We start from the raw sequence: 21125 nt of genomic DNA, 5'->3' as shown, positions 1-21125 counted from the left end.
GCGGTGCCCACAAAGACACGGGTGTCCATGGGGTGCCTATAGGATGCTCACAGGGCATCCACGGAGCTATAGGGTGCCGAGGGGGTGCTCACAGAGCCACGGGGAGCCCACGAAACGCCCGCGGTCCCCCATCCCGGGCCGGGCCGGGGCGGACCCTGCTGAGCTTCCTGCCGCGTGCGAGCGCCGCAGCAGGTCCCGCCCCGCGCAGCCGCGCGGCCATGGCTCTTGGTTGGTCGCCGCCACGCCGTCGGGTGGAGGGGGGCGGCGCTCTAGGCGGCCGCCGCGCTCTCTCTGGCCCTGGCGGACCGCGAAGATGGCGGCGCCCATGGAGGTGGCGCTGGTGTCGGACGCCGCCGGGCCGCTCTGCAACTGCTCTGTCTGGGAGCTGCACTCGGGCTCCGCCCTGCCCGGCTACCGCGGCGGCAACAGCGGGCCGCGCGGGCTGGCGCTGCTGGGCGGCGAGCACCTGCTGGGGGCCCAGCTGGGCAAGAGCTACATCAACGTCTGGGAGCTCCAGAGGAAGGTACCGGCGCGGCGGGCGGGCCCGGGAGGCCTCGACTCGGGGGACGCCCCCGGGCCCTGCGGAGGGACCCCCCGTCCCTGTGGGGATACGCCAGGGCCACCCTCCCTGGAGACCCCCCCGTCTCCATGGCCAGACCCCCCCCAGGGCCCCTCTCTCCATGCAGACCCTCCGTCTCTATGGGCAGAGCCCCAGGCCACCCCCTCCGTAGCAGCCCCCATCCCCGCAGGCAGATGCCCCATGTCCCTCTCTCCGCAGAGACCCCCCAGTGATGCCCCTGAGCCCCCCATCTCCGGGGAGACCTGCCTGCAGCAACCCCTGTCCCGCCTTGCCACCCCCCTGGGTCACGGATCCCATATTCCCGGCTCCCTGCCCGGGGTCCCGGCCGATGGAACCACCAGGAAAGGTGTTTTCTGTGGGAGGAATTGGCTGTTGGGCTCCTCTCTGGGCCGGTACTCCCTTGCACGACCGCCCCCGTTGAGGCGGCACCGAGGGGTGCAGGTGCCCTACGGATGGGCCCACTTCACCGTAGCCTCAGCCCGCTCTCCGCATCTTTCAGCCAAACACAGAAGCCTAAACGCAGCCGGACCAACCTCGCCTGTCCCTACGCAGCCAGACCCCTTCCTCCTCCTGCCAGCTGCCTCCCGCTGTGCCTGTGCTGGGGCAGGACTGTAGCGATCACAGCCCCAATTTCTCCGTTCCCTGTCATTCCTCTCAGTTTTGCTGCAGAAGCAGCAGCAGCCCATGGGTTTCAGCACACGCAGCCCCAGATCTGTTTTTTCCAGTGCCTGCAAGCTGCAAGGAGCAGCTCGCAGTCCTGCTCCCTGTTCTCCTGGGCTGTGAGCTTGCATCTGCTTTTTTTTTTTTTTTTAAATGTTTTATCAATGTTATTTTGCTGTAATCTTCTGAGCCTGTTTTCTGCTGAGTCTCCAAGGTTCCCCAGCTGTGGAGTGTAACTGATCCAGATCCCTTTTGGTACCTCCTGCTGTGTGTGGCCGGAGCTCTGTGTGTGGAGGAGGGCGGGAGGGGAATTTACCTTTTCCCTGCAGGCGCAAACACGAAGCAACTGCAGCAAAATGCAGAGCAGTTCACTGTGATTTGCACTCATGGACTGTGCTCCTCCATCATCTTCCTCTTCAGCACCGCAGCAGTGCTTATGTGGGTTGAGGACACAGCTCAAATACAGGCAGCCGCAGTGCATTGGACGCTGCCTGAGCTGCCTCTTCTCCCACGGGCCAGTCTGAACTGAACCAGGGTCTTGTTTCTGTCCCCCTCCCGTACTCAAGCCCCCGCTGAAGGGTCACTGTGTTCTTTCTGCCCCCAGGACCAGCTCCAGCAGAAGATCATATGCCCTGGGCCAGTGACCTGCCTGACAGCTTCTCCCAACGGGCTCTACATCTTGGCTGGGGTTGCTGAGAGCATCTACCTGTGGGAGGTGAGGGGGCTGGCACGGTCAATGGGGGTGGAGAGGTTCACATCCAGTATGGTTAGCCAGTGCCCCTGTCCTGTCAGGCGTCGTAAATCCACGTTATCGGGGCTCTGCGGTGGAGTGAAGGCTTTGCTGGGTTACATATGTTACAGCTGTCCTGGTGCGCCTGGGCTCCACGTTGCCCTGAGGGGCCGGGGCTGGCTGCTTGGTGGCCTCCATGGGCCTGCGGACCTCATCAAAGCAGGGGGGAAGAAATTGTGATGGGAAGTGCTGGTGAGGCTTCAGTTTGTTCTGTCCTTCTCTTTCCAAACTGCTACGGACGCCTCAGGGGTCAGGTGTTGCTCCCTTGAAGCAGAAACACAGGACCTAGTTTTCCTTTAGCACTTCTTCCGTATTTTAGCCTCATGTTTGTGTGTGACTTGTGATCTGGATGTCTGCAGAGACTGCTGTGCTCTGGTCATCATCCTTCTGTTCTTAATTAGTGGTGTGTTTACCTGGGGATTACGCTGCGTTCTAAGCGTTCCACCAAGCAAATAACAGAACAAGCTTGTTCTGAGCCCTGGGATTAAACACCGAGATGTCTAACCTGGAGAGCTCTCGGTCCTGGGGGATGTTTCTGAGCCTTGTTATGTGGGTGGCTCTGTCTTAATTCATCAGATTTTTCTTTTAAAAAGGCGCTTGTGGCAATGTTGGGGAAAAAAAGCCCTCACAAGGAACGCTGGGCTGAGACTGCAGCAAGTGGGAGTTGCTCGCGATGCTCTGAGCTGGTCTCTGCTCTGCTTCATCTGCAGAACATGGCCCTTTGTCAGCCCCAGCTCGCCTTGCCTTGCAAACGCTTCCGAGAGCCTGCATGCAGTGGGTGATGGCACTGTCCTCCTGGCAGGGAGCAGGCACCTTGGAGAGGCTGCGTGGAAGCCATCATAGAGCTGGAAATGGGCCGAAGAGCCCTAGCTTTGTGTCTTCTCTGTGACACCACTTGTTCTCCATCAAATTGCAGTTTGGTTTTATTTTTAGGTGCAATTCAGACAGTGAGAGGGAGTCAATTCAGTTCTTTTGTACGGGGCTCCCTCGCTGCCGCCTCAGTTCCCTCCCCCTCCGCAGTGTTGCCTTTTAACAAGAAAAGCTCCGGGTTTAGGGAGCTCCTTGTCCACCCTGACGCCTCCCTTGGCCTGAGACCACCCAGCCGTGCTGAAGCGCAGCCGCCCCTGGGGTGGCACGCAGCCTCCTGTGGCTTTCCTCACCCCTGCAGCCATCTCGTTAGATGTTGTGGGAGGCTGGAAGAGGCTGTCAGAATAATATTAACAGTAGACAGGAAATCTTCACTGCACGCTCATGTCCTGACCAGAGAAACAGCCCTGGCATTGCTAGGTTCAGAGGTAACGTTGCCAGGACATCTTCAAACTGTCTTCTGCTGTATTTACCTTTGGCCATAACTGTATGTGGTTGTACCGGCTGCACCTTGATTGTGTCAGTTGCCATCAGCGAGGTGGAAATGGGCTCACGGGGTCGGCACAACCTTCCCTTTTCACTCCGTTTGCCACTGCCCTGTTCTGCGCGGGGACGCTCCGCTCTGCCTGTGTCTGGCACAGCAGCGCCCAGCTTGGGACAGAGCTGCGGGTGCTGCTGCGCCCATGACTGTTGAGGGCAGGACACTACATTTTTCTGGAGCATCTCGGTGCTCCATTCTTAATGCTCTCCTGCCCTTTCCCTTGTTCTAGGTCTCCAATGGGAACCTCCTCGCCATCCTGAACCGACACTACCAGGACCTCACATGCCTCTGCTTCACTGATGACAGCAGCCACTTTCTCTCGGGGGCGAAGGACTGCCTAGCCCTGGTGTGGAACCTTTACAGGTAACGGTGGCCTGGGAGGAGGTCTCAGCCTGTTCGTACGGGGGACAGGGAGCATCTGGGCAAGGAATATTAGAACAAGAGATCAGCCACCACTTCCTGGAGGCGGAATCAGCTCTGCCTAAGCCTGCTTGTCTAAGCTGTTCATAAAGTCTGCTGGTGATGGTGAGTCTGTGCCCTCCTGAGGTGGCTGTTCCACTGCTGTCCTCCTCACTGCCAGGGAGGCTTTTCCTCATGTCTCATCTGAGTTTCCCAAGCTGCGGCATATGGCTCCGACTTCTTTTCCCTGCTTGATGCAGCACGTCCCTTTCCCTGCTAATGGCAGCCGAGGTATCTGTCCCCTCTGGGACAGGGAGCTCAGTAGCGGCCCTCGTCCTCAGTATCGCATGTGCTGTGGCCACTGACGGCTTCTGTGTCCTGCTTGGTCCTTGCAGCCAGGAGAGCCGTCCCAGAGGAAGCAGTGCCTCAGCCAGCTCTCCTCACAGCCACTTTGCTCTGGCATCCCCAGCGTTGCTCTTGGTGACCCATCTCTCTGTTCTCCCCTACAGCGTGCTGCAGGCAGAGCCCTCCCAGATCCCCGACCCTCGCCACGTGTGGTCCCGACACAGCCTCCCCATCACGGACCTGTGCTGTGGCTTCGGAGGGCCCTTGGCACGAGCTGCCACAGCCTCCCTTGACCAGACGGCGAAGGTAAGGCTCGACTCAGTCCCACCAGAGATGCGTGGGCCCCAGAGGGTTAAAGCAGAGTTCCTGCTGGGCTGCAGCAGAGCTGGCTGGGAGGGTTGCAGTAGCTGAATTTCTTGGCTGTCTCTGTGATGACTCAGAGCTGCCAGACCTAATGGGCTTTGCCTCTCTGAACACCAGCAGTTTCTCTGCACCTGCCCTCGGGCTGGGCCTCCTCCTGCTTTGCCGTCCCTCTTCTCCTGGGGAATGTTGGGGTCAGCTCCTCTGCTTCCCCTCACAGACATCCTTTAGGCTCGAAGGGCAGGGAGCAGAGCAGGCTGGAGCCTGCAGCCTGCTGCTCCTGCCCCGCAGGGAGGGGACTGCCCGGGGGGACAGGACGGGCGCGGGATGGGGTTAAGGGTTTCGGAGCTGCCTGGAAACTTGTTTTCTCATGGTCACAGAGAGGCTGATCCTGGGTTCTGCCCAGGTTATGCCTTGGACTCGGTTTCCCCATCCGCAGCCAGGAGGGTGTGCCGATACGCGCTGACGGCTTGCGGCCGGGCAGGTGCTGAGAGGCAGCAGCGTGTTCTTCCAATCCTGGTATTAACGTTTAAGCCCCTACTTCTCCTGTACCCTCTTGCTCCAGCTCTGGGAAATCTCATCTGGGGAGCTCCTGCTTTCCGTCCTCTTTGATGTGGGGATCATGGCTGTAACTCTCGACCTGTCTGAGTATCACATGTTCTGTGGCGGCATGGACGGATCCATCTTCCAGGTTGACCTCTGTGCCTGGGTGAGTGCCTGGGGCTGCAGATCCACTCCGTGCTGCTGTTGTGCAGCCCAGCCTTGACGTGGCACCCTGAGCTGTCACGTCCCTGCCTACCTGACCGGTGTGACCTGCCAGGGTGTGGGAGGGCCTGGGCTCCCCTGTATCTCCTCTGCCCCCTCCAGACACAGTGATGAACCTGCTGGCTTCAGTCTTCCTGAACTTAAACTGCTCTCTCCCTTCCTTCCTTCATTTCTGCAGCCGGTCCAGAGAGACCGGACCTTCCAGACAGAGCGGGAGAACGGGAAGGTCTTCAAAGGGCACAGGTGAGGGACCAGACATACCTGCCAAACACTTCATTGCCCCCATCTGCCCACCTCACCGGTTTCTGGCAGTCCTCGGGTCATCCTGAGTTTAAACTTCCTCTTCCCCATTCCAGGAACCAGGTGACGTGTCTGTCCGTCTCCACGGATGGCAGCCTGCTGCTTTCCGGCTCGCACGATGAAACAGTCCGACTGTGGGACATCCAGAGCAAGCAGTGCCTGAAGACGATGAATCACAAAGGTAGGCATGCCCTTATCTCTGGGATCCTTTCCTCCTCAGCTGCCAAAGGCTGCTGCTGTCTCACTTCTGCTGCTCCGCCGCCGCCCTGGGCACTTGAGCATTTCTCTGCCACTTGCTTCACACCTCCAGGAAGGGCAGAGGCATCAGAGGGACACCTCAGCTGTCTGGAGCAGCGTTTTGACCTTGCCCGTGTCTGTTAACAACCCCCTGTGCACTGTCAGGGAGTGAGTCATAGATTTCACCCTGTTGTGAGGACGTCCAGGATCTTCCCCCTTGTTTTCCGAAGGGAGCGGTTGCCCCACACACACCCTAATGCCGGGGGAAGGACGTATCTGGAGAAGAGACTGTCTCTGTGACCCCAGCAACGAGCACCCATGAGCTCATTAGGCCTGAAGTGAATCCAATATAAGCAGTCATCTGGGATTTCAGTCTGATGGCTCCGATAAACCATGCAAACAAACCTTTACAGGCTCAGATCAGCAATTAGGTGCCTCAGAGCGGTGGACGATTTAGCCCTCCTGCTGCAGCTGAGCTGTTGCTAACAGCAGATTTCTTATACAATTGCGGTGGTCTCTGTCCTCTCCCTGGTGGCCTGCTCCCTGGGCGCTGCCTAAAACCCTCCCCAACGGTGCCGGTGGTGAAAGGTAGACCCCCTTCCTCTGTGGTGCTGCCTCTGGGCAGAGGTGGGTGGGCGAAGCTGCTGCCCGGGGCAGTCTCTGAAAGTCAGGCTGCCTGCAGACCCTTTCCTCTTTTCCTTTTGCTGCCAAGGACCGTTTCTAACGGGGACCTACTGCAGCGCCCATTCAGCCTCGCTCCACTAGCGTTAGAAGGGTGAAAGCAGACAAAATCTGAGCTGTGTGAGTCATCAGAGGAGGGGAGGGCCAAGCTTTCACTGCGAGCCAGGCATTAAAACCCTCCTGGAGGCTGCAGGGGAGTGCAGATGGACACAAGCTCTTCCCATGAGGGGCAGGACCAGACTGACCGTGCTGCTGGGTGCCGGGGCCATGAGGTGCGGGTGCTTTCTGCAGCCTCTGCTGGGTCACATCTTCCTGCAGACGGGGATTCGGCAGCCCTGGCACCAGTGCCACCCTGCTGCTGCTGGATGCTTAATCTGGTGGGAGCTGCGCGTGGCTCAGGAGCTGCCATCCAAGGCTCCCCGCAGCCTCCCTGCGTCAGGGGCTCTGCAGCTCTTCTGTGCCGGCGCTGCCTCTCCTCGGCAGTCCTGCTACCCGTTTAAGTGGGAGCAAGCTCCCTGCAGCACCGCTTTCCAGCGGGTCACCGTCTCCCCTTGGCCTTTCTCACCGCCTGTCCGAGCAGTGACGCGAGCCCCCCAGCAAGGTCTGTTCCCTGCTGCCGCCCTGCTCACCCCTCCAGCGTGTTTCCTGAGCCTTTCCCTTCCCAAGGCAGGGATGACACGGGCTTTTCTGCCACGGCTGACGTGACAGCAACCTCCGGCCTGGTGCGCTCAGGAGAGCGAGGTCCCTCTGCTCACAGGGCAGAGCGGGTAGCTGGGGGTGAGGCAGAAACCACTGCCTTCCCCACATGATGGTGCTGCAAATAGATCGGAGGGGTTGGAGCATGGCTCAGGGCTCGAGAAGAGCATGGCTGTGCAGGCAGGACAGACGCAGGGGGCTTTTCCGGCAAGGTCTGCTTGTCCTTGATGGGGGTGGGCAGGGGGGGCAGAGCATGGGCAGGCTGCAGATGGATGTTGAGAAATTGGGCTGCTGATCTCGGGTAGTGAGCTGTGACTGTGCTGGGCATGGCAGGACTGCTCCTGGTCACCCAGTGTGGCTGGCACCGCTCTGAGGGGAAGCAGGAGACCTCTGGGATGAGGCTGTGAGCCAGCGCTCCCAGGTTCCTTGCCAGCACTGCCCCCAAATTCCTCCAGGCCTCTGTTCCCCTCCTGTCACACGAGCTCCATCCTTTTCTCTGCAAACACCGTGTGACCGTCCCTGAGGGCTCATTCATGCAAGGCCACACGGGGATGCTCCACCCGGTCCGTCCTGCTGGCAGCTGCCAGTGGTGGAAGCCAGGTTATTCGTTCTGCCCCAGTTGAGCCCAGTCCCTCTGCCCGCACTGGCGGGGTATCGCCCACCACCTGGTGCCTGAGCCATCGTGACAAGATGGGCTTGGACGGGACTTGGGGCCCGAGAGTGGCTGGAGGTCTGCACCTTGGATGGTTACCAGATTTGGGGATCTGTGGGCTAGTTTGTGAGATTTTATCCTCTCTGCCTTTCTTGTCCCTTTCTTTCAAATTGCTCCTGGAATTGCTGGTGAACCAGCAATTAGTAATCTCACTAATGGATACTTTCATAAGAAGCAGCAAACGTCTCGTCTTCAGGGAGGGAGCAAGAGTAAAACAAATGGTTTGTTACAGCAAAATGTTGGCAAAGAGCTTTGGGGCCAGCCTGGGACCGCTGGCAGAGCAGCTTCTGGATCAGGTATCCGGTGGAGCCGTTGCTTTGCCAGCAGGATCCAGCCTTGGATCCCAGGAGGGTCAGGCTTCAGAGCAGGCTCTGGTCTAGCCGGAGGGGGAGATGATGGCAAGGGAGCCCTCGTCCACATCGGAGGTGCTTTTGTCTGTCTCCTCTGCAGGGACTGAAAGCCTTGGGCAGCTCCGAGCCTCTCTGGGCCCCCCCCCAGGCTCCATCCTCCATCCTGCACCTTTCCCCGCTGCCTTGGTGGGGGGGCTGGCCGAGCGCTGCGGCAGCCTGCCTGCGCTCAGGTGCATCTGGATCCTTTTAACCTTTCCCTTCGCGCTGTCGTGTTCGGCCGGGGGAAGACGGATGGTCGGGGATTTATTAGTGGTGACTGAGCTGCTCTGCTTGTGCGCAAGCCCAGGGGCTGCTGGAGGTGTTTGGGGGGTGCTGGGGGGGTCGCCTTGTCTGACGGGGAGAGGTTTGGGCGTGGGGAACAGTGGTGGGAGTTCGCCAGCGAGCACGAGTTCGGAAGGGGGGGTGGAGGGGGCTGCTGATAGAAAGCAGCAGCCTGTGTGGGTAAATGCAGTAATTAAAGCACTCATTAGCTCTGCCAAACGAGAGTGTGCAATAGATCATTGCAGGAGACAGCTGCGAGAGCGGCAGTGCTGATGGATGGATGGCTCTGCGGAGGACAGCCAGGCCGCCCTGCTCCTCCCTGCCGGGCCTGGGGTGTGGAGCCACATCCCCACTCCCCACCACCAAGGACGGGGAGAGGGGCTCTGCCAGCTCCCAGGTGCTAGGGGGAGGCAGGAGTCCTGGCAGCTGCCTGCACTGCGGGTTGTACTCTGTTCTCGGGGCTGCCCGAGGCACCAGGCAAGAGGCAACCCCACCGCGGGGGGAGTCTGACCCATCCCCTCCTCTCGTCCCATCCCAGGTCCGGTTACAAATGCCTTCATAGTGCTGGCCCCAGCCAACATGTTCAACCCGGACGGGAAACCCAGCGTGCCTCTCCCCAAATTCAGCAAACACCTCCACGGCACCGAGAGCAATGATGAGCAGGGCAGCGAGGGAGTGACACTGCGCCTCGGGCTCCACCAGCAGGTACCGGGGACGAGCAGGCTGCTGGGGGGGAGATGGAGGTTGGGGGAGGGTCTGTGCCTGAGGGTGCAAAATTTCTCCTCCAGCCAGAGCCACCGCAGTGGCCAGTCCGTGCTGATCCGCTGCTGCTGATCCACAGCCTGTCCTCATCTTCCCCCGTGCTGCTGAACTTCCCCAAGTGCTGCTTCTTAAAGCAGTGGAATTGCCAAACTAACTGACTTGTGGTGGGAGCCTTGCAGGCAGGGAGCAGGCAGAGCAGGCAGGCTCTTCCCTTGCTCTCGGCTGCATCTGGGCTGCTCTCGGCCCGGGGAGAGGAGCCCCCAGACTGAGGGGAGTGGGGCAGGGCCCTGGCTGGGGTGCAGGGTGTCCTTTGAAGTCACCCCAGCGTGGCTGTCCCCAGGCAGGGGGGTGTCCTGCACCATCAGTGATCACAGGCTCGCTGCATGACATGCTGCTCCACCCATCTGTCCCCTGGCCTCTCTGCCAGTGGTCCCAGAGCCACTCTTCTGTCAGCGCCTGTCCCCCGGGCGTGCAGCAGCCCTGCCACAGCTGATGGATGAGCTCCGTGTAGGGGAGGTGGCAACCAGTCCAGGAGGGGCTGTTGGCGGCCGCTCAGCGGAGCGGACGGCATGCCGGCAGTGCTGGGCCAGCTCGGGTGCTGCTTTGGAAATGTCAGTGCCGCAGTCAGTCAGGCTTCGCTCGCAGCACGGTGCGGGAGAGCAGCCTGCGGCGTGGTGAGCCCACCATGTCCCCCTGCCCAGGCGGGGGGCTCTGTGCATGCCGAGAGGGGAGCTCGATGGACTCCTGGCCAGGTGCTCCCAAGGGGGCTGTTCCGGGACCCCAGTCCCTGCCCAGCCCTGTGCACAGGCCTTCTGTTTTGGAAAGGGGCTGCAGCTCCAGCCGGGCTCTGCCGGTCCCGCAGGGTTGGCCGTGTCCCGCTGGAGTCTCTGCTCGGTCACTGCTTTGCCCCACAGGGCTGCAGGCCAGGGGGTTCCTTTGCCTGCTCCAGCGGGGAACCCTGCTCGGGGGCATTGGGAGAGGGCCTGGGTCTTCTGTGTCCATCGTTCCCGTCTGGTCCTTGCAGGAGTCTGGGGAGAGCTACCTGGAGAAGGCTGAGAGGATGTACTCACAGATGTACTCCACAAGGGAAAAGGTGAGAGCGGCCCTGAGACGGGAATCGTGTCCTGCTGGTACAGACCCCCTGGGGGTCCCCTCTTCGGGGCCCTGTGCACGTTGGGGACGGGGAGGAATGCGCCCTGGAACTCTCTGACAGTGCAGGCAGGAGGGGCTGCGGGTTGAGTAGGAGATGGAGGAGGGGGAGGACAACAGGGTTGGGGATCTGCTGCTGCTGGGGGAGCCCCGGCCTCCACTTGCTGGAGGTGAGACCCGGGTGCCTGATGCTGTTCTGTTGTGTTTTTCTACCGCAGAACCTGGTGGGAGACCAGGAGCATCTGACGATCCAGGTGAGCGAGCTGGAAGAGGAGGTGAGCACCCTCCGGAAAATCAACAAGAACCTCTTTGACTTCTCTGCTCGCATCATCACCAAACCAGCCAAATGAAGAGGCACCCCCTGCCCTCGCACCCCTCTGCCTCTCCCTGCCCAGCTCCTGGGGAAGAACCAGCCCACCCTCGGGCACCTGCACGCGCAGACGTGCAAACACGCCTGGCTCGTGTCCTCGCCAGCACCTCTCGCGCGGCACATGCCGGAGCATTTGCCGGCTCGATCTGGCATCCGTTCGATGCCACGGACTGAGACAAGCGCGGGGGCTGCAGGGCTGCTGCGTGCGGGACAACACAGGGACCGTTTTCACCCCAATTCGCTGCTCGGTGCCGGCAGGGACAGACTCGGAGCGGCCGGCTGCGGGAGGAGTGTCACCGGCTCCGAGGGAGGGGTTCAGGACACAGCTCCTGCTCTTTCCCCGTCTCTTCCCCTGCCCCTTTTTTTGTTTCTTTTTGTTACTTGACCCTGCAGTGCAGACAGAAAAGTGTTTTTTCTCTCAATACCGTTTTGAGGTTGGATTTTAGAGACCCCTTCCGCCCATCCCGCCCTGGGAAATGCTGCTCGGTGTCGCCAGAGCCCTGACAGCCGGGCTCCTGCTGTGGGCTTGTTCCGCTCTTGTGAGAGCGGGGGCTGCCTGGGGCCAGGCGGGGGGTCCCCGGGGTGCTGAGCCCAGAAATGGGACTCCCGCATGGCCCCATCCCTCCTCCTGGTCCGGCAGGCAGGGGGCTGTGGGGTGCGGCCGTGGGCTCGGTGGGGGGGTTTGGGGCATGGGGCTGACTCCTTCGGGGAGGAGCGGGGGGGCCAGCAAGGTGCTATTTCCAGTCTCCTAAGTTGACAGTTTATATATATTTGGATCCAGCTACTTTGTTTTCACGGTGTTCTGGGGAATCGGCCTTTTGTATTGTCACGAGCATGGCAGCGGGGGTTGTGGGTTTTGTTTAGGTTTATTTTTTACATAAAAGATTTGGTTTTTATAGTTAAAGATGCCTGAGATTTCTCTTTAACACCCCACTGGTGCCCCCAGATCTCAGTAACCCACCGCCACAGGGCTGCTGGCGGGGAGTAAGCTCTTGTTTGAGGGAAGCTGTGCTGCTTGGTCATCTTTGCCCTGCCCCCGGCCCGGTCCCTCCGTGTCCCCACAGGGGTGGAGTGGGGTCCCCTGGGTGACAGGGACTGCGGCCATCCCCGTGCACACTCACTGCACGGGCCTGTTTAATATACCAGAAGTAAGTGCAGTTGATTTAAAGTGCACTTTAATAATGCGAGCGTCCGTGCAGACCACGCTCCTGCCAGCTTGCTTAGATAATGCTTTTAGCTTAATAAGCGCCGTTCCTCTCTCCTTTTGCTCCCCACCTTCCTCCTGACAGTTTGGATCAACATGAATCGGTTGCAGCGGGGAGCATCACCCCCAGCTGGGGGCTGCTCTGGGGGCTGTGGCGGCAGCATGTCCCTGCCGCAGGGAGAGCCCCGAGGCAGCAGTCTGCACCCCACCAGAGCTCTCCCTCCCAGTCCTCCCACTGTTTCCCCTCAGTGCGGTTCGTGTCGGGGCACAGCTTGGGCAGAGCGGGAGGATTGGGCTTCCCCACGAGCCCCCTCCTGTGCTGCGCCTGGGGAGTGGTCGGGGTTTGGGGGGCTGTGTCATGCCAGACCCCTTCCCCCAGCTCCTGCCTGGGGCAGTGGGTGCTGCTCCACCTTTATCCCTGGGGGACCAGCACCCCCTGAGAAGGGGCCACCAGTGCTCCCCATGCCCTGGCAGCATTTGTGCTGAGCCTCCCCAGTCTGAGCCCATCTCCGCAGGGGAATTCATTAGCTGTGACTCATTAAATTTGTCTGGTGATCAATATTTTTTGCCAGCTGGTATTTGGCTCCATTGCTCGTTTTCTTTTTCTTATTAATTTAGTAGCAGCTCTCTGTCTCCCTGGCAGCTGATGTTTGTGCTCCTGGTGGCAAGGAGCCCCTGGGCCGTGCCTCAGTTTCCCTGGTGCGCATGAGGAGGGTGACCCCTCTTTCCCCCCTTGCAGAGGAAGGCTGCAACGCTGCTGCGTGTCCGGCTGTGACACGGGAGCGTGGGGCCATTCGCCCCTTCCCCACACAGCGGGATGGGCCCGGGCCCCCCCCCCCCCCCCGCCTTTGGGGCTGCATCTCTGATTGCGGAGGGATGGGGGGGATCCGGTTGTGGCCGTTACCGGGGGCGGGGGGCTCTGAGCCCGGCTCAGCTACCGCCCCGAGGGGCTTTTCCCAGTCCAGGCGGTGGCGGGGGGCCCTGGGCATCGCCGTCCGTGAGCGCCCGGCCGGAGGAGGAGGAGGAAGGTCCCGATGGTCTAAAAAGCCACCGGGACCCCCCTGGAAGCCGCGGGGGTTCTTGTGTCGGGGCACCTCGCGCTCCCTCCCGGGGGACCCCACGGTCGCGGCCCTCGCACGGCAGCACCGGGCGGGTGGGGGCCCCGCTCTGCTGCGGGGTGCGGAGACCCACGCGTGGCCGTGGGCGAGCGCCAGGCCGGAGTGCGCGGTGTGTGTGTGTGTGTTGCAGGCGTGCCTGGCGCTGCGTGGGCCGTGTCCGGCGTGACCCATCGCGCACCGGGGCCGCCCCAGACCCTCCCGCTCGGCTCGGGGACGGGGCGGGCGCCGCTGGCCGGGACCAGGGTCCGGCGCTAACGGCGGGACCCTCCCGGTCCTCGTCGGTCCCTGCCCGTCCCTGCCCTTCCCTGCCGGTCCCTGCCCGCGCACGCCGCCCCCGCCCGCCCGGAGCCGCCCCCGCCCCCGGCCCGCCCCGGCGGGGCGCAGAGCGGCGGGGCCGGTGGCGGGGCGCATGGCGGGGCTGCGGGCGCTCTGGCTGCTGGCGGCGGCGCTGGGCGCGGCGGGGGGGCACCCGCAGCCCTGCCGCGTCCTGGCCCGCGCCGGCCCCGCCGTGCGCCTCGGGGCTCTGCTGCCGCCCGCCGCCCCCGGCCGCGCCCGGCTCCGCGCCGCGCTGGTGAGAGCCGCCGGTAGCGGGGGGAGCCCCGGGGGGGGGCCCGGCCCCGGGGGGGCGGCGCTGCCCTACAACCTCAGCCTGGAGGTGGTGGCGGGCGCCCCGGCCGCGCGGGACCCGGGCTCGCTGGCGCGGTGGCTCTGCGGGGCGCTGGTGGTGCGCGGCGTGGCCGCCGTCCTGGCTCTGCCCCGCTCCCGCCGGGAGCTGCTCCAGCTCGACTTCCTCGCCGCCGCCCTCCAGATCCCCTTCGTCAGCCTCCTCGACACCCGCGGGCCCCTGCCCTTCCGAGCGCAGGTAAGGTCCGCACCGGTACCCGCACCGGTACCCGCACCGGTACCCGCACCGGCCGGGCGCATCTCGCTGCCGCTCCCGGGGCGCTCGGATGCGGCTGGCGGGGACCGGGGACGCCGGGACGCAGCGCTCCGTCCCTGCTCCCGTCCCTGCGTGCCGTGCCGGCTCCGTCCCTCCTCTGTCCTTGCTCCTCATCCCGGCTCCATCCTGGCTCTATCCCGGGGTCCCCCTCCCGGTCCCCCTCCCGGCTCAGTCCCGGCTCCCCTCCCGACTCCATCCCGGCTCCTATCCCGATCCCGGTTCGGCTTCAATCCCGACTCTATCCCAGCCCTTCATCCTTACTGCATCCCGGCTCCGTCCCAGCTCCATCACGGCTCCCATCATGGCCTTCATCCCACCCCCATTCCTGCCTCCAGCCAGGCTGTATCCTGAACCCCATCCTGGGTCTATCCCAACCTCATCTCGGGCTCCATCCTGGCCTCATCCTGGCTCTATCCTGGTTCCCATCGCAGCTCTATCCAGGCCACCCCCTGACCCCCATTCCAGCCCCATCCTGGCTCTATCCCAGCCTCCATCCCGGCTCTATCCTGGCTCCATCCCAGCTCCATCCTATCTCTCTCCCGGCCCCCAGCCTGGCTCTATCCCAGCCCCATCCCAGCTCCCACTCCAAGGCAACTTCCCTGGCTCGTCCAGCAACCCCACAGCCCCATGGTCCCAACCCCAGTCCAGCCCCAGAGGGGCTCTGGGGTCATGCCCTGGCGCTGGACCCTTGCAGTCCCCTGTGCCACCCAGTTCAGCCCTGCTGTCTCAGGAGCGGCGCTGGTGCCACTTCGCAGCCCAAACCCTGCCAAGCTGAGACCTGCGGCAGCCTTGTGTCCTTGGGCTGGGTTTGTCCCTCTCCCTTCCCTTGGCCGGTCCCTTCTGGGGACAGACCACCTCTGCCTGGGGCCTTACCGCATTTGGGCTCCACGTGCCACTGACCCTGGGCTGCACCTGGGTGCAAGTGACTCCTCTCCTGGCACGTGGCAGGACCACACCGGCCCCTGTCCCACCAGCCTCTCCCCAGGGACGCCCGGGCAGGCGGTGAGCGCTGGCAGGCTGCGTTGCCCTCCACGTGTGTTTGGCTGCTGCCTGGCGAGCAGTGTGTCCTTGGAGCGTGCAGCTGCGGGGAGCTGGGGCAGCACCTGGCTGGGAGCGTGAGACACTTGTGCGTGTGGGCAGGGGGATGTGCAACCCGCTGCTCGGGTGGCCATGAGCCCTGCTGCCCACCCAGCCAGGGGGTCCTGCGGGGTGTCTGCCCGAGGCTCTCCCTTTGGTCCCTCTGGCTTGTGGGTGGGTTCACAGCCAGTGCTGGGCAGGCAGCGGGGGGGAACCATCTCCCCAGGCTGTGACGGGGCTCGGAGTGGGCAGGGAGCAGGCAGGGAGTGGGCAGGGAGCATGGGGTGGCTCCAGGGCAGGAGGGACAGGGGAGCTGAGCCGAGGGCTGGTGGGACCCTGCCTGCTGCTGCCTCCGGGCTCTTCCCATGGGCAGGAGGACAGCCACCACCCCTGTGTGTTGGCAGAGCCCTTTCCACTTCCACGTGGAACGGCAGAGCTCGCTGGAGACGCTGGTGGACGTGCTGGTGAGCGTCCTGCAGGCCAACGACTGGCATGAGACCAACCTGGTGCTCTGCCACCCCTGGGACGTCTCTGGCTTCCTCAGCCTCTGGGCCCGCCGCTCCCAGCTCTTCCTCCACACTATCCTGGACCTCGGCTACCTGGATGAGCCTGGGGCCACCCACTACCTCCGGCAGCATGGGGAACGCTTCAGGACTCTCTCCAGCCCGGTGCTGGTGCTCGGCTGCGACCTGCGACGCGCTCGGCTCATCTTCCGGGTGGCCGAGGAGTCGGGGCTGCTGCCACAGGAGTTTCACTGGATGCTGGGCTCCCCGCTCAGCGCTGGCGAGCTGCAGACAGAGGGGCTGCCCCTGGGTCTGCTGGCCTATGGGGAGGTCAACCGGCCGCCGCTGGAGCTCTTCATCCAGGACGCGGTGGAGCTGGTGTCCCGGGCCATCGGCAGCGCCGCCCGCATTCGCCCCGACCTGGCCCTGCTGCAGACAATGGTGAACTGCAATGACAGGCACCGGGCGGGTGGCGAGTCCTCGGGGCTCTTCCTCTCCCGGTAAGGAAGGTGCTGTGGGTGCCCCTTTCCCCCACTCCGGCTCCATCATATTGCGGTGCATGGGGTGGGGGGGGCTGTGGGGACCCCAGGGCTCAGCGTGCAGAGCCCAGTGTGGTCCCCAGTGTGTGCAGCCACTCTGTGGGGCTCATCCCCCCCCCCCCCCAGGATACGATTTGTGCTGGCTGCACAGGGGGGGTACGTGTCACTTCAGAGCTCCCTAATGCTGCCCAAGCAGAGTTGCTCTATAAATATTAATAACGCTTGGCCTTGCCAGCACAGCGAGCTGCAGGGCAGTGGCAGCAGGGCCGGATCCTGCTGCTCCTCTCTGCCCTTGTCTGTGCCTGAGTCAGGCACCTCCTGCTCCCGGCCCCAAGCCCCATCCCTGGCTCCCCCCCTGCAGGTCGCATCCCATTGCCGGTGATGCTAGAGCTGTGACAACCCCCCCCCCCCCCCCCTCCTCCCACCAGGTTCCTGGCGAACACATCCTTCCACGGCCGGACGGGGCCCGTGCGCGTGGAGAACATGACGCTGGTGCGCCCGGAGCAGCAGTACCGCATCTGGAGCCTGCGGCGGGACTCGCGGGGGGAGCCCACCTGGGTGACGGTGGGCACCTGGCGGCATGGCAAGCTGGAGATGGAGGAGGGCGCGTGGCAGAGCCACCGCCAGCGCAAGAGCCCCGGCGAGGGGACCGGGGGAGCCCGCGTGAGGCTGCGGGTGGTGACGCTGGTGGAGCACCCCTTCGTCTTCACCAGGGAGGCAGATGAGGATGGGAGCTGCCCAGCCGGGCAGCTCTGCCTGGACCCTGGCACCAATGACTCGGCTGTGCTGGATGCCCTCTTTGAGGAGCTCGGCGCCGACAATGGCTCAGTGCCACGGGCATACAAGAAATGCTGCTATGGGTACTGCATTGACCTGCTGGAGAAGCTGGCTGAGGACGTACCCTTTGACTTCGAGCTCTACATCGTGGGCGATGGGAAATACGGGGCCTGGAAGAACGGGCGCTGGACGGGGCTGGTGGGGGACCTGCTCAGCGGCACAGCCCACATGGCCGTCACCTCCTTCAGCATCAACTCGGCACGGAGCAAAGTCATCGACTTCACCAGCCCCTTCTTCTCCACCAGCCTGGGCATCCTGGTGAGGACCAAGGACACGGCATCGCCTATCGGGGCCTTCATGTGGCCCTTGCACTGGACCATGTGGGTGGGCATCTTCGTGGCCCTGCACATGACCGCACTCTTCCTCACCCTGTACGAGTGGAAGAGCCCCTACGGCATGACTCCCCACGGCCGCAACCGCATGAAGATCTTCTCCTACTCCTCAGCCCTCAACCTCTGCTACGCCATCCTCTTTGGGCGCACCGTGTCCAGCAAGACGCCCAAGTGCTGCACCGGCCGCTTCCTCATGAACCTCTGGGCCATCTTCTGCCTCCTGGTGCTCTCCAGCTACACAGCCAACCTCGCGGCCGTCATGGTAGGGGACAAGACCTTCGAGGACCTCTCAGGCATCCATGACCCAAAGGTAGGAGAGCATCTGGGCTGCTTCAGATGGGGCTGAGGGCCAGGGAAGGGGCTGGGTTGGCTGTCCTTTCCTGCTGCAATGAGTGTGAAAGGTCTCCCCAACCCCTCCAAAGTAAGTGTGTGTGTCTGTCTGTCCTCCCAGGCCCCCAAGGAACTTTGTGTGGCCTGGTGTTTAATCCTGACCTGAGCTCCAGGGTGGGGGAGATGTGGGCTGGGTCCATGCCAAGGTTGCTCTTGGTGGTGGTGTCTCTTTGCCAGACACCGTTTCCCTCCCCCCCCCCCCAAAGAGCTGCTGCATCTCCACAGGCTGCCCAGACACACCCCCACCCCCATCCCCCCTATCGCCCAGGGCTGCGTGCGCTCAGGGCTTGGGGACACGTCCCCAGGGAGCCGGGGGCTGTTCCCACCTGGGCTGGGGGTGCTGATGTTCTGGTGCCTCCTTCCAGCTGCATCACCCCTCGCAGGGCTTCCGCTTTGGCACGGTGTGGGAGAGCAGTGCCGAGGAGTACATCAAGAAGAGCTTCCCCGAGATGCACGAGTACATGCGGCGCTACAACGTCCCCACCACCCCCGCTGGCGTCACCATGCTCAAGTGAGGGACGGGGATGACACGGGGGTGGCGATGTCCCGTCCCAGGGCGGGCATTGCCCCATTCCTGCAGCCTGTGCACTCCCACCTCACACTTACATCCCCTCCCACCCCAGGGAGGGGGGGGGGGTCAGGTTGGTGGGACCCCAGGGAAGGAGCCCCCTCCCTGAGGATCCCCCTGCGTTGCTGCAGGACGGAGCCCCCCAAGCTCAATGCCTTCATCATGGACAAGTCGCTGCTGGACTACGAGGTCTCCATCGACTCCGACTGCAAACTGCTCACCGTGGGCAAACCCTTCGCCATTGAAGGTTTGGGGGAGCTGTGCTGGGGCGGGAGGGAGGGAGGGGCCGTGTCTTTGTGTGTGTGTGTGTGTGTGCGCGTGCACACATGCATGTGCGCGCTCTGGCCGCAGCTGGGCTGGGGCCATGCCCTGCCATGGCCACATAGCGTGGGGACGGTGCCGGCTCTGTGGGGTGCTGGAGGCTGTGCCCAGGTGCTGTGCCCCTGCCCCAGCGCTGCCACTCTTCTCCCCACCTTCCTGGGGCCAGGCTACGGCATCGGCCTCCCCCAGAACTCGCCGCTGACCTCCAACATCTCCGAGTTCATCAGCCGCTACAAGTCGGCCGGGTTCATCGACCTCCTGCACGACAAGTGGTACAAGATGGTGCCCTGCGGCAAGCGCGTCTTCGCCGTCACAGAGGTGCGGGTGGCCAGGGCCTCGGCTGGGGGGCTCTGGGGGGGGCTGACTCCCCACCCGAGCTCAGCCAACCCCCCCCCCCCCCACCCCACAGACCCTGCAGATGGGCATCTACCACTTCTCGGGGCTCTTCGTGCTGCTCTGCATCGGGCTCAGCGGGTCCCTGCTCACCTCGCTGGGCGAGCACGTCTTCTACCACCTCATCCTGCCCCGCATCAAGCGCAAGAAGAAATTCAACTACTGGCTGCACACGAGCCAGGTGGGGCTGGCAGGAACGGGATCACCCAGTGCCCGAAAGACACACACACACACACACACACCCCCCCACGCCACTGCTCCCTCTTTCCTTGCCCCTCTGCCCTCCTCTGGCCTTGGACCATCATCACCCCCCCCCCCGGTTAATCCCCAGACCATCACCCCATCTCACTCTTCCCTCCTGCCCCACAGAAAATCCACCGGGCTCTGAACACGGGCACAGAGGAACGGAAAAGCCAGCAGCTGAGCTTGCAGCAGAGGTACGGCTGGGGCTGGGCACCTGCCCCGCTCACCTCCTCCCCGTGGGCACCTGCCATCCTGGAGGCCACGGAGAGACATCCCAGCTCAACCCTTCTCCCCCTCCCCAAAAAGGTGTGACCTCCAGCCGAGGCAGGCACCGGCAGCGGGGCAGCCCTGGAGCGCCCTGCAGAAGGAGGCACGACGGGTGCGCTTCCAGCTGGACACAGCCCCCCCTGAGGGCGAGAGCCCCCTGGGGCACCCCGGGAACGGACAAGTGCTGCAGCCCCCAGACAGGGCAGCGGGCGAAGGTGAGCTCCGGGAGCTGGAGGAGAAGATCCAGGAGATACGGGACCAGCTGCACGCGGCCTTGGTGAGGAAGAGCGAGCTGGTGGCCACGTTGGGCACAGCGAAGAGCAGCCAGGCGCTGCCTGCCCCCTCGGCCTCGGAGGAGCCCCAGGAGGAGAGGTGAGGCAGGGCAGGGGGCCAGGGCAGCACTCAGCCCGTGCCCAGGTCAGGCTGCTCCACAGTCACCCTGGGATTGAGGAATAGAGATGGGGAGCTGGAAGGAAAAAGGCTCTTGGGGTGGCAGGAGGGGGACATGTCCTGGGGCTGCCTCCCATCCCCAGCTCCAGAGCCTTCATCTCTCCCTCACCTCCCTCCTCCCATCCTGCTGACAGCGGGGGTTCAAACTGCAGCCTTAGCTGAGGGGGTTTACTCTGGAGGAAGGCAGTGGGTTAAGATGAGATGAGCAGCCCCTGCAGCACCAGGACGAACGGCAGCACCAGGACAAACGGCAGCCCCTCAGCAGTGCTCATTTTCAGTCCATGTAACAATAGATGATGGAGGGAAAAAAGAAAAAAGTCTTCTTTTTCTCTTCCAGCTGCATCCTAAATGCAGCAAGGCTTGGGGTGAGGGTAACCCTTCCCTCCTCCCAGGGACAGCCCGGCCCAGCTCAGCCCAGCCACAGGACAGCAGTGATGAGGAGGAAGATGAGTCGTCCTTGTCCCACAGTACAGGACAGCCAAGACCCAAACCTCCCCCCGGAGAGCCAGCTCCAGGGCAGCAAAGCCAGGCTGCTCTCCAGAGCCACCTCGAGCCAGACACGGAGTCTTCCTTGGGCAGATGGCAAGGTTGACAGCACCAGCCACAGCCCTGGGCAGTCCCCTGGCCCCTGCCCGTGGAGGAAATTCAACATCCCACAGCCCCACCCTGGACCCTGAATGGATCAGGCCAACAGCACAGCAGAAGATCTTCCCTCCCTGCAGTCTTTCCACTGGCACAGAGGCTGCCGAAGCGCGGTGAGCAGAGCCGTGACAGGGACCTGTGCAGAGCCTCCCCTGGCCCTGCTGCCCCCCCAGCTGAAGCAGGGCACCCCCGGTGTGGCAGCAGCCTCTCAAGTACCAAGTGTTGGACTTGCTGTGCCCGCACCCCCTCGCCACAGGATCCTCACACCTCAACTGTGAGCAGGAACCCAGCACAACTGCTAGCAGGACATCAGAGCAGCACCACAGCAGCTGTTAGATATAATATTTATTATTATATACAAACACATTTTGTACATTAATTAAATAGAATGAACTCTACTCTTCATTCATCAAATC

General features: G+C 63.0%; 2 protein-coding genes across 2 annotated transcripts; both read left to right on the top strand.

The window, feature by feature from the left end:
* Window positions 1-287: 287 nt before the first annotated feature.
* On the top strand, window positions 288-11305 carry WDR18 (WD repeat domain 18). The gene is made up of 10 exons (XM_054805867.1): window positions 288-523; window positions 1845-1955; window positions 3668-3801; window positions 4347-4488; window positions 5108-5251; window positions 5486-5550; window positions 5664-5788; window positions 9143-9309; window positions 10391-10459; window positions 10734-11305. The coding sequence occupies exons 1-10, from the start codon at window positions 314-316 to the stop codon at window positions 10863-10865; spliced, it is 1299 nt and encodes a 432-aa protein (XP_054661842.1). The 5' UTR covers window positions 288-313; the 3' UTR covers window positions 10866-11305.
* Window positions 11306-13616: 2311 nt separating this feature from the next.
* On the top strand, window positions 13617-21008 carry GRIN3B (glutamate ionotropic receptor NMDA type subunit 3B). Its single transcript, XM_054805518.1, has 10 exons — window positions 13617-14069; window positions 15629-16227; window positions 16695-17745; window positions 18191-18336; window positions 18525-18640; window positions 18881-19032; window positions 19124-19288; window positions 19477-19544; window positions 19657-19989; window positions 20460-21008. Exons 1-10 carry the CDS (start codon window positions 13617-13619, stop codon window positions 20500-20502), a joined length of 3126 nt encoding a protein of 1041 aa, XP_054661493.1. The 3' UTR covers window positions 20503-21008.
* Window positions 21009-21125: the final 117 nt, after the last annotated feature.

Source organism: Grus americana, chromosome 28 (assembly GCF_028858705.1).
Source record: "Grus americana isolate bGruAme1 chromosome 28, bGruAme1.mat, whole genome shotgun sequence".
NCBI classification, from domain to species: Eukaryota; Metazoa; Chordata; class Aves; order Gruiformes; family Gruidae; genus Grus; species Grus americana.
The sequence above is the reverse complement of the archived record's forward strand: the minus strand, read 5'-3'. Positions and strand labels throughout refer to the sequence as shown.